The following is a 12,991-nucleotide window of genomic DNA, read 5'->3' on the forward strand; positions in this document are numbered from 1 at the left end:
TAGATGAGAGAAGGGAGGTAGATTATGCTGGACTGCTTGTTGTTATTTTTTTTAACCGAAGTTTCTGATTTTCCCAACAGTTTTCCAAGAACTCGCTGAAAAATGACGAAACATCGATGAGGATCCCAGATGGTTAAGGTCCCTACCTCTACTGAATGTGGCTTTAAAAACGCTACAAATGGATAGACAACTCTTGCCAGGATTTGTGTAAAAATAATTCCACACTTAAGAGGTGGATTTTTGGTCTTATGCCCAGGCATGACAATGGCCCTTTTGTTATCACTGGCAAGAACTGCAGCAATTTTTCTTTTCAAGTGTATGAAAATCATATTGTGACATAGGAGGTGGTCAAAATTTAATATAAAATGACTGGAAATTAGTGTTACTGAGGTTAATAATAATGTAGCTACAAAATAATACCTAAATTATGTTATTTTAGCACCAATAAATGTAATTTTTTTAACTAATTGCAAAACAAAACCAAACAAAACCAAAACACGCAAGGGCGGTTTTGCAAAACCAAAACCAAAACACAATGGTAATCCAGATCCAAAACCGAATACAAAACCAAAACACAGTGGTCAGTGACCATCTCTACTATATACACAGGCCCCCTCAAACACACTATATAGACACACTGACCCCCTCAAACGCACTATATATACACACTGGCCCCCTCAAATACAATATATATATATATATATATATATATATATACACTGGCCACCTCAAACACACACAATATATACTGGTCCACACACTGTACTGATACACACACAATAACCTGACACACAGAAACAATAGCCAGACACACACACACAATAGCCAGACACACACACACACACACACAAACAATAGCCAGACACACACATACACAAACAATAGCCAGACACACACACACACACACACAAACAATAGCCAGATAAACACACACACACACAAACAATAGCCAGACACACACACACACACACAAACAATAGCCAGACACACATACACAAACAATAGCCAGACACACACAAACAATAGCCAGACACACACACACACACACACACAAACAGCCAGAAACACACACACACAAACAATAGCCAGAAACACACAGACACAAACAATAGCCAGAAATACACACACACAAACAATAACCTGACAGACACACACACACTATACACTAACATACCACCTCCCCGCCCCCGCCGGCACTTGCCTTGTTCCAGCCTCGCCGAGCACTGTGCAGATGTTCCTCTTCACACATGGGATGGCACCTGTCACATGGTGCACGTTCCATATGACACCGATAGAGAACACAAAGAGTGGAGGGGAGGGGGGGGGGTCGGAGGATCTGCGGCCAATGGGAGTAGGTGGCTGGTCCCGGAGGAGGAGTCAGCCACCAAGTAATAAAGACCGACCCAAAATAGATTTTTATGGAGTGGCACGGGGGCATGTGCCCCCCTGCCCAGCCCGACCCTGCACCTAGCCATTTTGTTCCTAACTTTAAAGTGGGCAGAGATAGAGTGAATCAAATATTCAGTACATTCACAGCAGCACAGAATATATCAGAAAAAACGTTTAACCTTGTGGTAGGCACTGTCCTGTTCCCTTGTGCGCTTGTGAAAGCAAGGAAAGGGCCAGAATCCTCCAGGAGCTCAAACTGTGCATGTGTATCTGATACAGACTAATGAGAGAGGCCATTAAGCCGAGGGCGTTTAAAAGCATGTGTTGTGAGCTGATAATGTTACTTACCACTGTGGGTTAAGTCTGTGATGGAATCAGCCAATGGTGAGGAGGTGGGAGTGTCGTGGAAAGGATATATCAAGCAGTTGGAGAAGGAGAGAGCTTCCTGTTTCCTGGATCTGGATACCTGGCAGCATCAGGCTTAGTATCTCTCTCCTATATTGTATTTACCGGTGTTTTCCTGTTTTACCTTCTTTCCCTTTTCTTTACTGCATCTGCTGCTGGCATTTATTTTTTCCTTTTCTGTCCTTTGTGGTCCCCCTTTGCCATGTCCGCTACCCGGCCCAGACGTTCTAGGTCCATCCCCGCCAGGTTCTCCTCTTCCCCCCCCTCACCACGCGGCAGTCGTCGCTGCTGCCCCACTCAATCTCCCCCCGGTTACTTCTCCCCTTCCCCCTCAAGCCCAGCCTGTATTGCCAGGTCCGTCTGGGAATTGGGGCATCATGGCGGGCGGCGAGCACGTGACTCGGGCCCCGCGAGGGGATCTCGCGGGGCAGGCCCGAGTCTCGCCAGGAGAGCATGGGCTCCAGAGCAGGCGGCTAGGCCGCTTGTTTTCGGAGCAGTGGCGCGCAGGAAGGAGGCAGGTAGATCCCGGGGCAGGGGATCCTCTTCCCCGGCTGCCGCGGCGGCCAGACACTTCCGGCCGTGGTTACTTTATGCAGCACACGCTGCTGCTGGGCAGGGTTTTGAGTTCTTCTCAGCTAATAGTGAGGTGGGGTCAGGGGTTATGCCTGGGGTAGCTAGGGCGGAGGTACCTGGGTCGCCTTACAGGGGGCTTGGTCCCATTATATTAGACCCCCTTCCTTCTCTGCATGAACAAGTCCACGGGGGGGAAGTTATGGATAGAGTTTCTCCCTCTATCCCCAGTCACCTGGGTCCTGTCCTACCCAGTAATCAGTTTCCCCTCTTGCCAGCCCTTCACGGGGTGCTAATGGATATCGCCCAGCCCTCCCTCCCTTTACCTCGGGCAGGGATAGCCCACCACCCAGTGCCTCCCCGCTTCTGTTTTCATTGGAACCATTTCCCCCGCACCATCAGGAGGCCCGCTGGTTAAATGTGAGAACACACCGTTGATTATAGGAATTAGGCGCAACGTAAGAGATAAGATAAAGCGGGGTTACTATGTAGATATCTTTGAGCTAACAACAGACACAGAGAGTTGGCAGCTGCGCGCGCAAGAGGGGGAGTTAGTGAGGACACGTACAGAAACTTTTCTAACTGGCTGACCGGGTATTGCGTTTTTTCAGCTTGTTACTTGGAAACGAGGCCGGACGCAATTGTAGACGTTTGGAAATATCTCCATTTGATTAACGAAATGCATAGTTGTGAACGTCCAGGGACCTGGCGGTTATATGTTAAACTTTTTCGTGAAACGGTACATGGCCAACGTTATACGCCCCCGGCCTATAAGGATGTTGAGATTTGTATGAGGTTGAATAGAGCCCAAATGGGAGGGGTGCACATGGGGTACGGCCATCCACAGTTAACTAGGTTTCCATACGGGGGGAGACGAAGTGCTCCCCAGTCTTCAAAAAACAGATGCTTTGCCTTTAATAATTCCTCATGCGGCAGAGGGGAGCCATGTCGACACAAGCACGCGTGCTCCAATTGTAGAGGGAGTCATCCCCTCAAAGATTGCCCTAGGGGCGCCGGTGGCGTCGGTAGGGGAGGGACGGGGGTGCTATCTAAGGTGGATTCTCCCATTATATTCCCAATCCTTTGTAGATGGCTGACTCTTTACCCAGATGCGGCCCAGGCCTCTTTCCTTAGAGAGGGTTTTCACCTTGGTTTTCGCCTCCACATTGACAGTGGGGTGACGGGGACCGCCGCCAGAAACCTTCGTTCCGCTTATGTACACCCTGAGATTCTGGCGGAGAAAGTTGGAAGGGAAATAGGCCTGGGGCGCATGGTGGGCCCTTTTTCTTCCCCACCCATTCCAGATTTAGTCATTTCCCCGGTTGGAATAGTACCTAAAAAGGCCCCAGGTAAATTTAGATTGATTCAGCATTTATCTCATCCAGCGGGCAATTCAGTTAATGATGCGATCGATCCTAAATTAAGCTCAGTGGTGTAACAGTTGTTTGATGATGCATTATCCATAGTGAGAGAATTTGGCAAAGGAGCGCTGATGGCTAAATTAGACATTGAATCTGCATTCCGCCTCCTCCCGTTACACCCCGAGTCCTTTAAATTTATGGAGTTTAAAATACAGAACGAGTACTATGTAGATCGATGCCTGCCAATGGGTTGTTCAGTTTCATGCACATATTTTGAGGCTTTCAGTTCCTTTCTCCACTGGTGTGTCGAGGCAGGGACGGGACACTGCGGCATAGCGCATTATCTGGATGACTTCCTGTTTATAGGTCCGTCCGATTCCCCTTGTTGTAAGGACACATTGTATGCGGCACAAGTGTTGTTTCAGGTGATGGGTGTACCAGTAGCTGCAGATAAAACGGAGGGTCCGGCCACATGTTTGGCGTTTTTAGGTATAGAAATTGACACAATAGAAGGTTGTTGTCGTTTACCCTCTGATTAAATTGGTAAGTTACAGTCCCTGATAGCAGAAGTTATGGCGGCTCTGTCTTGCTCTTTGCGGAAAGTTCAATCTCTGTTAGGTTCATTCAATTTTGCCTGTCGAGTGATACCCATGGGTCGGGTATTTTGTAAAAAGTTGCAACTGGCAACATCAGGTTTCCGTAGCCCCCATTCCCAGGTACGGTTATCTGAGGAGATAAGGGAGGATTTGTGTGTATGCAGACGGTTTCTGGCGGTTTTCAACGGTATACGAGTATGGCCAGCACCCTCAGTATCTAGTACATCTTTGGACTTACATACTGACGCATCGGGCTCGAAAGGTTTCGGTGCGTTTTTTCAAGGGGAGTGGTGCGCCACACCTTGGACGCAGGCATGGAAGTCTGAGGGTTTGGTACGGAACTTGTTAACACTTGAATTGTTCCCCATAGTCGTGGCTTTAGAGTTGTGGTCTTGCCGGTTGCGCGGTTGGAGCGTGGTGTTTTGGTGCGATAACCTAGGTGTGGTCCAGGCTATTAACAAGCAGAGCGCCTCATCACGCTCGGTGATCAACTTGTTGTGAGTCTTGGTTTTAAGATGTCTAGAGTTTGACATTAGTTTTCGAGCATGCCACGTTCCTGGCGTGGATAACCAGATAGCGGATGCTCTTTCTCGTTTTGACTGGCAGCGTTTTAGATCTCTGGCCCCACATGCCCGTTTAACCGGCTTACAATGCCCCCCTTGTGTTTGGCAGATGATCCAATAGGGATAAGGTGGCTAGCGGAGGCGTCCTTGGCTCCTGCAACTAGGAAGTGTTATCAAGGGGCATGGGAACGTTGGTTGTGTTACCAGGCGGCTTTCAACAGCAACACTTCAGGTCAGATTCCCTCTATTACGGGTTTTATGTGGAAGCATTATAACAAGGGGGTTTCTAAAGCTAGGATGGGGTCCCTGTTAGCCGGTATTTCATTCATGGCTAGAATGGTACACAGGATCCCACGAGGTCATTTATCATAGCTAAGGCTTTGAAGGGTTGGTCCCGAATGCAGCCAATAAAGAATGACACTCGCCGGCCTATTGACGGCCAAATTTTAGCCAGGTTGATTGAAGTCTTGCATAATTTATCTATGGATGATTACGAGGCTTTGCTTTTTGGTTTAGCTTCCTCAGTATCGTATTACGGTGCTTTTAGGGTTAGCGAGCTGGTAGCCAGATCTAAGAACGACATAGGTGGAGCTTTGCTGTTCAGAAACGTGATTTTACAACCTAATGTGATACACTGTAAGATAGTTAAGTCAAAAACAGATCAGTTAGGCAGAGGTCATTGGTTAGCAATTACGGAGCAGCAAGGAACCTATATGCCTGGTCAGGCTGGCCAATAAATTTGCGAGTCTCCGGCCCCCAGGGGAAGGGTTGTGGTTAATACATAGGGACAAAACCCCATTAACGAAATTTCAGTTTAACGCCTTGTTAAAACGAGCCCTAGGGGAGATAGGTCTGAACCCAGTAGACTATGGTACACACTTCTTCAGGATAGGGGCTGCCACTGCCGCTGCAGTTAGGGGTGCATCTGTCACTGAGATTCAAGCGCTAGGGAGATGGAAGTCGCAGACATATAAGAAATACATCCGGCCGGACAAATGAGCCTTTAGAGCAGGGTTGTCCAACCCGCGGCCCGCGGGCCGCATGCAGCCCAGCACGCCTGTAAATGTGGCCCAGAAGGAGTTTTGGTTGTGGCAAGGGGGCAGCACTTTTAATGGACAAAAAAAATCCTGCAAAAAAAAGAAAAAAAAATACTTACCTTGCGGTCATGCGGTCCCGTCAGCTGGTACTCCGGCTCCCTCCCTTGTCTCCTCCTCCGTGCGGTGCTCGCAGTGAATGTCGGGTGTGATGTCATCACGCCCAACATCCATTGCGGAGCGCAGCACAGAGGAGTTAACCACGCGAGAAGAACAATCAGCAGCAGAGAATTGGAGAAAAGAAGAGAAGAGGACAGGAGAACAAGCCGATTAAAAGGTAAGTTAAGGGGGATTTTTTTTATTATTTCAAGGGATGCTGACCAGTGAATAAAAGTCACCTGGTCCTGGAGCATCATGGACCTTATCTCCCTGCTACATACTTCTACTTGTAATACTAATGGGGCATTATATATTATTCTCTTTGGCCCATAATAAGTTGTTATCCCTTAACTAACATAGTGGTGTAATTAGCAGAACAGGTCACAATTTGGGGTCACAGTGGTGTATATGTCAGGTACCGCAGGCCTGGTCAGGGCACCCTGATATTCAATGCCTGGCTTAAATGCACTTTATGGATATTGCATCGAAACAATACAAAAAGTGATTATAGTATAATAACTAGAGAGGATTTTTTTGAACAGGGCGATTTAAAGGTAAGTATAGGGAGATTTGAAAAAAAAGTGATATATATCACTTTTTTTCTCATATATATATGTTAACTATGTTTTCTATGGTTTTTTGGATGATCAGCTTTCGTTATTGTTAGTGTATCTTATGTGCGGCCCAAACCAACTCGTCACCTTCCAATGTGGCCCGGGTAAGCTAAAAGGTTGGACACCCCTGCTTTAGAGGTTCTCTTATACACAGTCTTGCATCTCCCCACGTCTTTCAGGACTCTCTATCGCTTTCATCTTATCTTTTCTCCTCTATCACTTGGTGACTCAGGGCTATGCTGCTCGCTGTGTTGAACGGGGGCGTGAAGGGATTTTATCCTCTTGTTTCCTTGGCAAGGCCAGATTAGTGTGTGTGCCTCCCAGGGTTATAAGGGGTTTTTACCTTCATGTGGGTTACCAATTTTCCTATTTCCAGGTTTTAAGAATTAATTTCAGAATAAAATAAAAAGTAAATTAAAATAAAATAGTTTTAAATATCGAAGCAGATGGCCCTCATAGAGGGATATAAATGTGAAGCTAATGAAAGAAAGTGTTTTACGTTGCGGGGTACTCCGCTTAAACTGGGGTGGCCCCCTCTGGTATGGAGTAAGAAGTGGGTAACAGCTTAGGATATGGTTTGTTTTGTGGTAGTACTCACTGTCATATAACTTGAATATAATTTGATGAGACTATGTATTTCGTTCTAGTTTTTGCGGTGGAGAGGACGCGAATATGGGTCGTGGGTCATTCATTTATATCTTGTGGGCAGCGAAACACAGAATAGCGAATAGGTGGTCCTGTTTCACGCACCCAGTTGACATTAGGTGGTTGGGTCAAAGGGGTATGGTATGGGCGGCGCTGATTCCCACGTTAGGTAAAGCAATAGAAGATCTCGGTACCCCCGATATAGTGGTGATTCATTTGGGGGTAATGACGTGGGCAGAGGTAAATCCCTGGATATAATTATTAACATTCAAGAGGATCTTGCGCAAATACATGCCCGATGGCCTTCAATTAAGGTTTGTTGGTCTAACATAATACCTCGGTTGTCATGGAGATCAGCTATTCCCCTGGTCACATTGATAAGAGAGGTTAAAAAGATAAACGGATACGCGAGACAGAACGTTAAAAGCATGCAGGGGGTAGTGATAAGTCATCCCGGGTTAACGGTAGACAAGAGACATCTTTTCAGAGCAGATGGAGTTCATTTGTCGGCAGAAGGAACGGTTTTGTTTATAGAGAGGATTTTTGCGGTGCTGAGGGAGTTAGTTTTTTCTTTAGGTGGCGGGCCGCGTGGCCGGTAGGAGACACGGCTGTGGTAGGAGAGCATGGCAGTCAGATGGTTGTTAAACATACGGTACTTAAGTGTTGGCAATGAGCTTTGGTTCCCTCGATGTTATCAGACTCGTTGATGCTCTAGTAAGGAGTATCAGGTTTTGCCTAGAAAGGGCTTAACTAGTTTGAGTCCAGAGGGTATTGAGTTAATTTATAGTTTATAAGTACCAGCCAATAGATAAGGTTTTAACCTGGGTCGGTGGAAAGGAGACGAACCTTTTTGGTTATGTTGGTTTTAGCTGGCTGCCCTGCTCTTCGCCACCTATATAAAAAAGGTCCAAATTTTTTGATAGAAACTTTTGATAGATATTGATAGAAATAAAATAAAATAAAATAAAAATAAATAAAATAATTTAAAAAAATAATTATAAAAATAAAAGTGACCTTTTTATTCCAAACTTAAGTTGGTGTCCGTGTCTTTATTTTGATGGTTTGTAAGTGTGGGGGAATGTTAACCAGATAGGGGTGGTTACATAAGAAGGGTAATCAACACTATGCATTTTAAGGCTGAGGTTGCAAATACCTCTCAACATAACATAAGCTTAATATATATAGACCTGTGTTCAGAACATTTACCATCAAAGGGAAGATAATTGCAGCCACTGTTGATTTCAATATCCATAAAATGATCAAACAAATTGTTTGAATTAGGGTAAACAGATGTACTTTCCTCAATGGAACATGACGAAGGTATATTAGGTCAGGCTGGTGCTTAGGTGGAATAAAGAGTAGCTTCAGCCGTTCCACGAACTGAAAAAAAGAACACTATTATAGCAAACAACAATATGTGATGTGAATTCCAAGAAGAAATAAGAGGAATATATACAGTTGATTTAATAACTGACTAGTATGGCTGTAGTAACATGTAGTTCTCTAGCACTTTCAACTTTTCTTTATAGCATTTTATTTTATTTTTACTTTCTCAAAAATGAAAAATGCAATACACATAATGCTTTGCTCAATTCGAGTTTATTATAATAAGATACATTGCATATACAGTATATGCTCTATTTATCTACCAACTTTACCTGTATATCTTATATGGGTTTAATTTAGAGATGTTCACTGACCCCTGTGTTTTGGTTTTGGATCTGTATTTTTTTTAAAAATGGCTAAAATATCCATAAAAAAATCACATAATGTGGCTCTTATTTTGTTCCTACATTATTATTAACCTCAATAACACAAATTTTCAATCATTTCCAGTCGATTTTGAACACCTTACAGGTCACAACATTATTTTCATCCACTTTCAGCCAAAGACTGCAGCGAGCTGGCTGGATACTAAGCGACAAAGCAACGACACAAACACACGGCAGTTCATAGCACATCTAGGAAACACAGCAGTGGCAGAAAAGAAAAGTGGTGCAATATGTTAAAAAGGTTTTACAAACTCACACAAAAACTGGAGGGGTAGCAGATACAGTTTAACAAACTAAGCACTTCAGCGACAAGGAGTGCCACTTTTGTGGCTGAAGTGTGTGTGTGGTTTGTTTAAGCCCCCACAAAATAAGCCACCAATGGGTTTAAGGCAGCTAAGCTAACAGCGCTGTCAATGAACTGTAAGACTGCAGCAAGCTTGGTTGGTTAGAGCAATGGCACAAACACACAGCAGTATATCACATCTAGGAAAAATTGCCAGTGCCACACAGCTGTGTCAGGAAAGAAAAGTGGTGCAAGATGGAATTGTCCTTGGGCCCTCCCACCCACCCTTACGTTGTATATTAAAAAGGATATGCACAGTTTAACAAACCAAGAACTTCAGAGACAAGAAGTGCCGCTTTGTGGCTGAAGTGTTTGGGCCTCAACAAAACAAGCTACCAATAGGCTTAAGGCAGCTAACAGTGCTGTTAATGAACTCTACAGTGGCAAGTCATGCACCAGTGAAAGCAGTTCTTGCCAGTGATAAGAAGAACCCCATTGTCATGCATGGGTATAAAATCAAAATAATCCACCTCTTATGTGTGGAATTATTTTTACCCAAAACCTGACAACAGTTGTCTAGCCATTTATAGTGTTTGTAAAGCCACAGTCAGTAGAGGTAGGGCCCTGAACTATCTAGGAACCTCATCCATTTGAAGTGGGTTGATGACAAGCTCTCGGGAAAATCGGAAACTTATGCTAAAAAAATAACTGTCACGATATGACTTGGGGATGCCGCTGACTGGTATTGACACTACTAGGCAGGAAGGCGCGGAGTCTAACGTACCCCTGGTATTCACCAGGGACCCCCACAAGGAGGTATGGGCTTGGCTGCGTGGGGCACGCAGGTCGCTAGTTAAAAGTGCAGCGGGAGTTTGCAAGAGCAGTCGTACGGTCCGGGTCGTAGCCAATCGGGAGTGCGGTACACAAGGGCAATCCAGGAGGATGGTCGAGAGGATAGCCAAGGGTCAGAGTTCAAAAAACATAGAAGCTAAATCGTGGAACAGAGAATGGTCAGAAACAAGCCGGAGGTCAAACACCAAAGGAAGCTGGAATATGGGAATAGGATACAACGCTGGAGAAAGATGAAACCAATACTCTGGCACTGCGGAGACAAAGGAGGGGCTCTATATAGTAGGGCACTAGCCCTGATTGGCACAGTAGCGGTCAGGTGTTTCCTGACTGACGATAAAAAGGAGAAAAAGCGTCCTGTTGCCTAGCAATGGGAAGCGCGCACTACGCATGTGCAGCCACGAACCCGGAAGTAGGTCCCGATGCTAGGCAACGGGATGGGTGTCCGGTGGCTGGGTCAGGCGTCCGCTCCCGACACCTAGCATGGTGTGTGAACGGCGCCTGACAGATCTTTCTTATTGACCCAGGGTCTCTCCACAGGTCCGTAGCTCTTCCAATGGACCAAGAACTGTGGTTTACCTCGGGGGATGTTTTTTAAGGATACGCTCGACTTCAAATTCATCCCCGAACATGGTCCTGACTGGAGGAGGAGCAGGAGTTTTCTTAGAAAATTCATTGATAACCAGAGGTTTGAGGAGGGAAATATGTTATGCACTCGCATGGAGAGAGGTAATCGAAGTTTGTAAGTAGCAGGATTCAGCACTTGCATGACAGGATAGGGTCCAATGTAGCGAGGTGCGAACTTCCTGGATGGAACTCTGAGTTTAAGATTTCAAGTGGAAAGCCATACTTTTTCTCCAATGTGGAGTACAGGGATATTCTTCCGATGGCGATCCGCAAAATGTTTAGGACGACCCACGAAAAGCTGTGATTTGGCCTGTACTTGAGACCAAATTGAAGAGAAGTTGCGAACCAAGTCTTGGGCTGCAGGAACAGTAGAAACAGGCAGGTCTGAGAAGGTAGGAATAATGGGATGTCTACCAAACAAAATAAAGAAGGGAGACATAGTGTCACGACTTGCACTCTGCAGCTGCTGTCTGCAGCGACTTTATTGGATTCATTATGTATTCTATTTGTAGTACCACTGCCCACCAAAGGGGCCACTGTGCTACTTTGATCATTCTCCTTGATTACTGAGAGTTGTGTCATCTGCATGAGGCCTATATCAACCTGCTTGCTTCATACGGTCTGGGCCAGACCATCAGGTCACTCCTGTGAGCATTTCCATGTGCTCAGCTCCAGTCTGCATATCCATGTTCTCAGCTCCAGTCTGCATATCCATGTGCTCAGCTCCAGTCTGCATTACCAAGTTGTCAGCTCCAGTCTACATTACCAAGTTGTCAGCTCCAGTCTACATTACCAAGTTGTCAGCTCCAGTCTGCATTACCAAGTTGTCAGCTCCAGTCTGCATTACCAAGTTGTCAGCTCCAGTCTGCATTACCAAGTTGTCATCTACTGTCTGCATTACCAAGTTGTCATCTACTGTCTGCATTACCAAGTTGTCATCTACTGTCTGCATTACCAAGTTGTCATCTACTGTCTGCATTACCAAGTTGTCAGCTACTGTCTGCATTACCAAGTTGTCAGCTACTGTCTGCATTACCAAGTTGTCATCTACTGTCTGCATTACCAAGTTGTCATCTACTGTCTGCATTACCAAGTTGTCATCTACTGTCTGCATTACCAAGTTGTCAGCTGTTATCTGCTATCTGGACACCTGCATGTTTCTCCATTGAATTCACTACTGCTGTTGTCTGCTATCTGGACTCCTGCAAATTACTTCATTGTATTCTCTACTGCTGTTACCTGCTACTGGTCTCCTGCATCTTCAACCATTATACCTGGTACTTATAGTTCCACGCTGCCTGTTGAAATCTACTATTGCAGTTACCTGTTTCTCATCTGCACATTGAACTGTCTTGTGAGTTACCTTGTCATCTGTGTTTGTTAATAAACTCATTATAACCACTTATCCCCTCTCCGTGGTCATTCCTGGGAAATCCTGACACATAGTAGTGGATTCATGTAGATGATTATTGTGAGAAAATTCTGCCCAAGGAAGGAACTTAATCCACTTTGATTGTTGACTGGAACAAAAACATTGAATATATGACTCAAAATCCTGGTTGACCCCCTTAGTTTGCCCATTAGTCTGGGGATGTTACAGAAAGCCCTCCAGAAGCTGGAAATAAACTGTACCCCACGGTTGGAGATGATTTCTTGAGGGCAACCGTGCAGACAGAAACTGTGGAGAATAAATAATGATGCCAGTTTAGAAGCGGAGGGAAGACCTTTGAGAGGGACAAAATGCGCAAGTTTGGAAAAATTATCCACCACAACCCATATACAGGTATAGCCATCGCTATTAGGGAGATCTGTGATAAAGTCCATACTCATGCTGGACCAGGGATGTTCGGGAATGGGAAGAGGGCGCAGGAGACCGGCTGGAGGTTGCCTTGGAGTTTTATGTCTAGCGCATACCTCACAGGCTTTTATAAACTTTTGGACATCAAGACTTAATGAGGGCCACCAGTAAGACCGGGAGAGGAGTGCCACTGTTTTTTTCATGCCGGCATGGCCTGTAAATCTGGAGCAATGAGCCCAATTTAACAACTTGCGGCATAAATGGGAGTCAACAAAATAACGGCCCCTAGCAGGGGTTCTGACTGAAGATTGAGTCAAGGCCAGGAT

The 12,991-nt window shown here is 45.4% G+C and overlaps 1 protein-coding gene across 2 annotated transcripts in view; it reads right to left on the reverse strand.

The window, feature by feature from the left end:
- The window catches only part of LOC142152768 (electrogenic sodium bicarbonate cotransporter 1-like), a 351,181-nt gene that overhangs the window by 73,168 nt on the left and 265,022 nt on the right, over positions 1–12,991 (reverse strand). Inside the window, exon 19 of one of the 2 annotated variants that reach the window (XM_075209752.1) lies at positions 8,543–8,716. In XM_075209752.1, the coding sequence (XP_075065853.1) occupies positions 8,543–8,716 (174 nt within the window). Of the gene's footprint in view, positions 1–8,542; positions 8,717–12,991 lie in introns of those variants that run through there. The other variant, XM_075209753.1, reaches the window with a different exon arrangement.

Source organism: Mixophyes fleayi, chromosome 4 (assembly GCF_038048845.1).
Source record: "Mixophyes fleayi isolate aMixFle1 chromosome 4, aMixFle1.hap1, whole genome shotgun sequence".
Lineage (NCBI taxonomy): Eukaryota > Metazoa > Chordata > Amphibia > Anura > Limnodynastidae > Mixophyes > Mixophyes fleayi.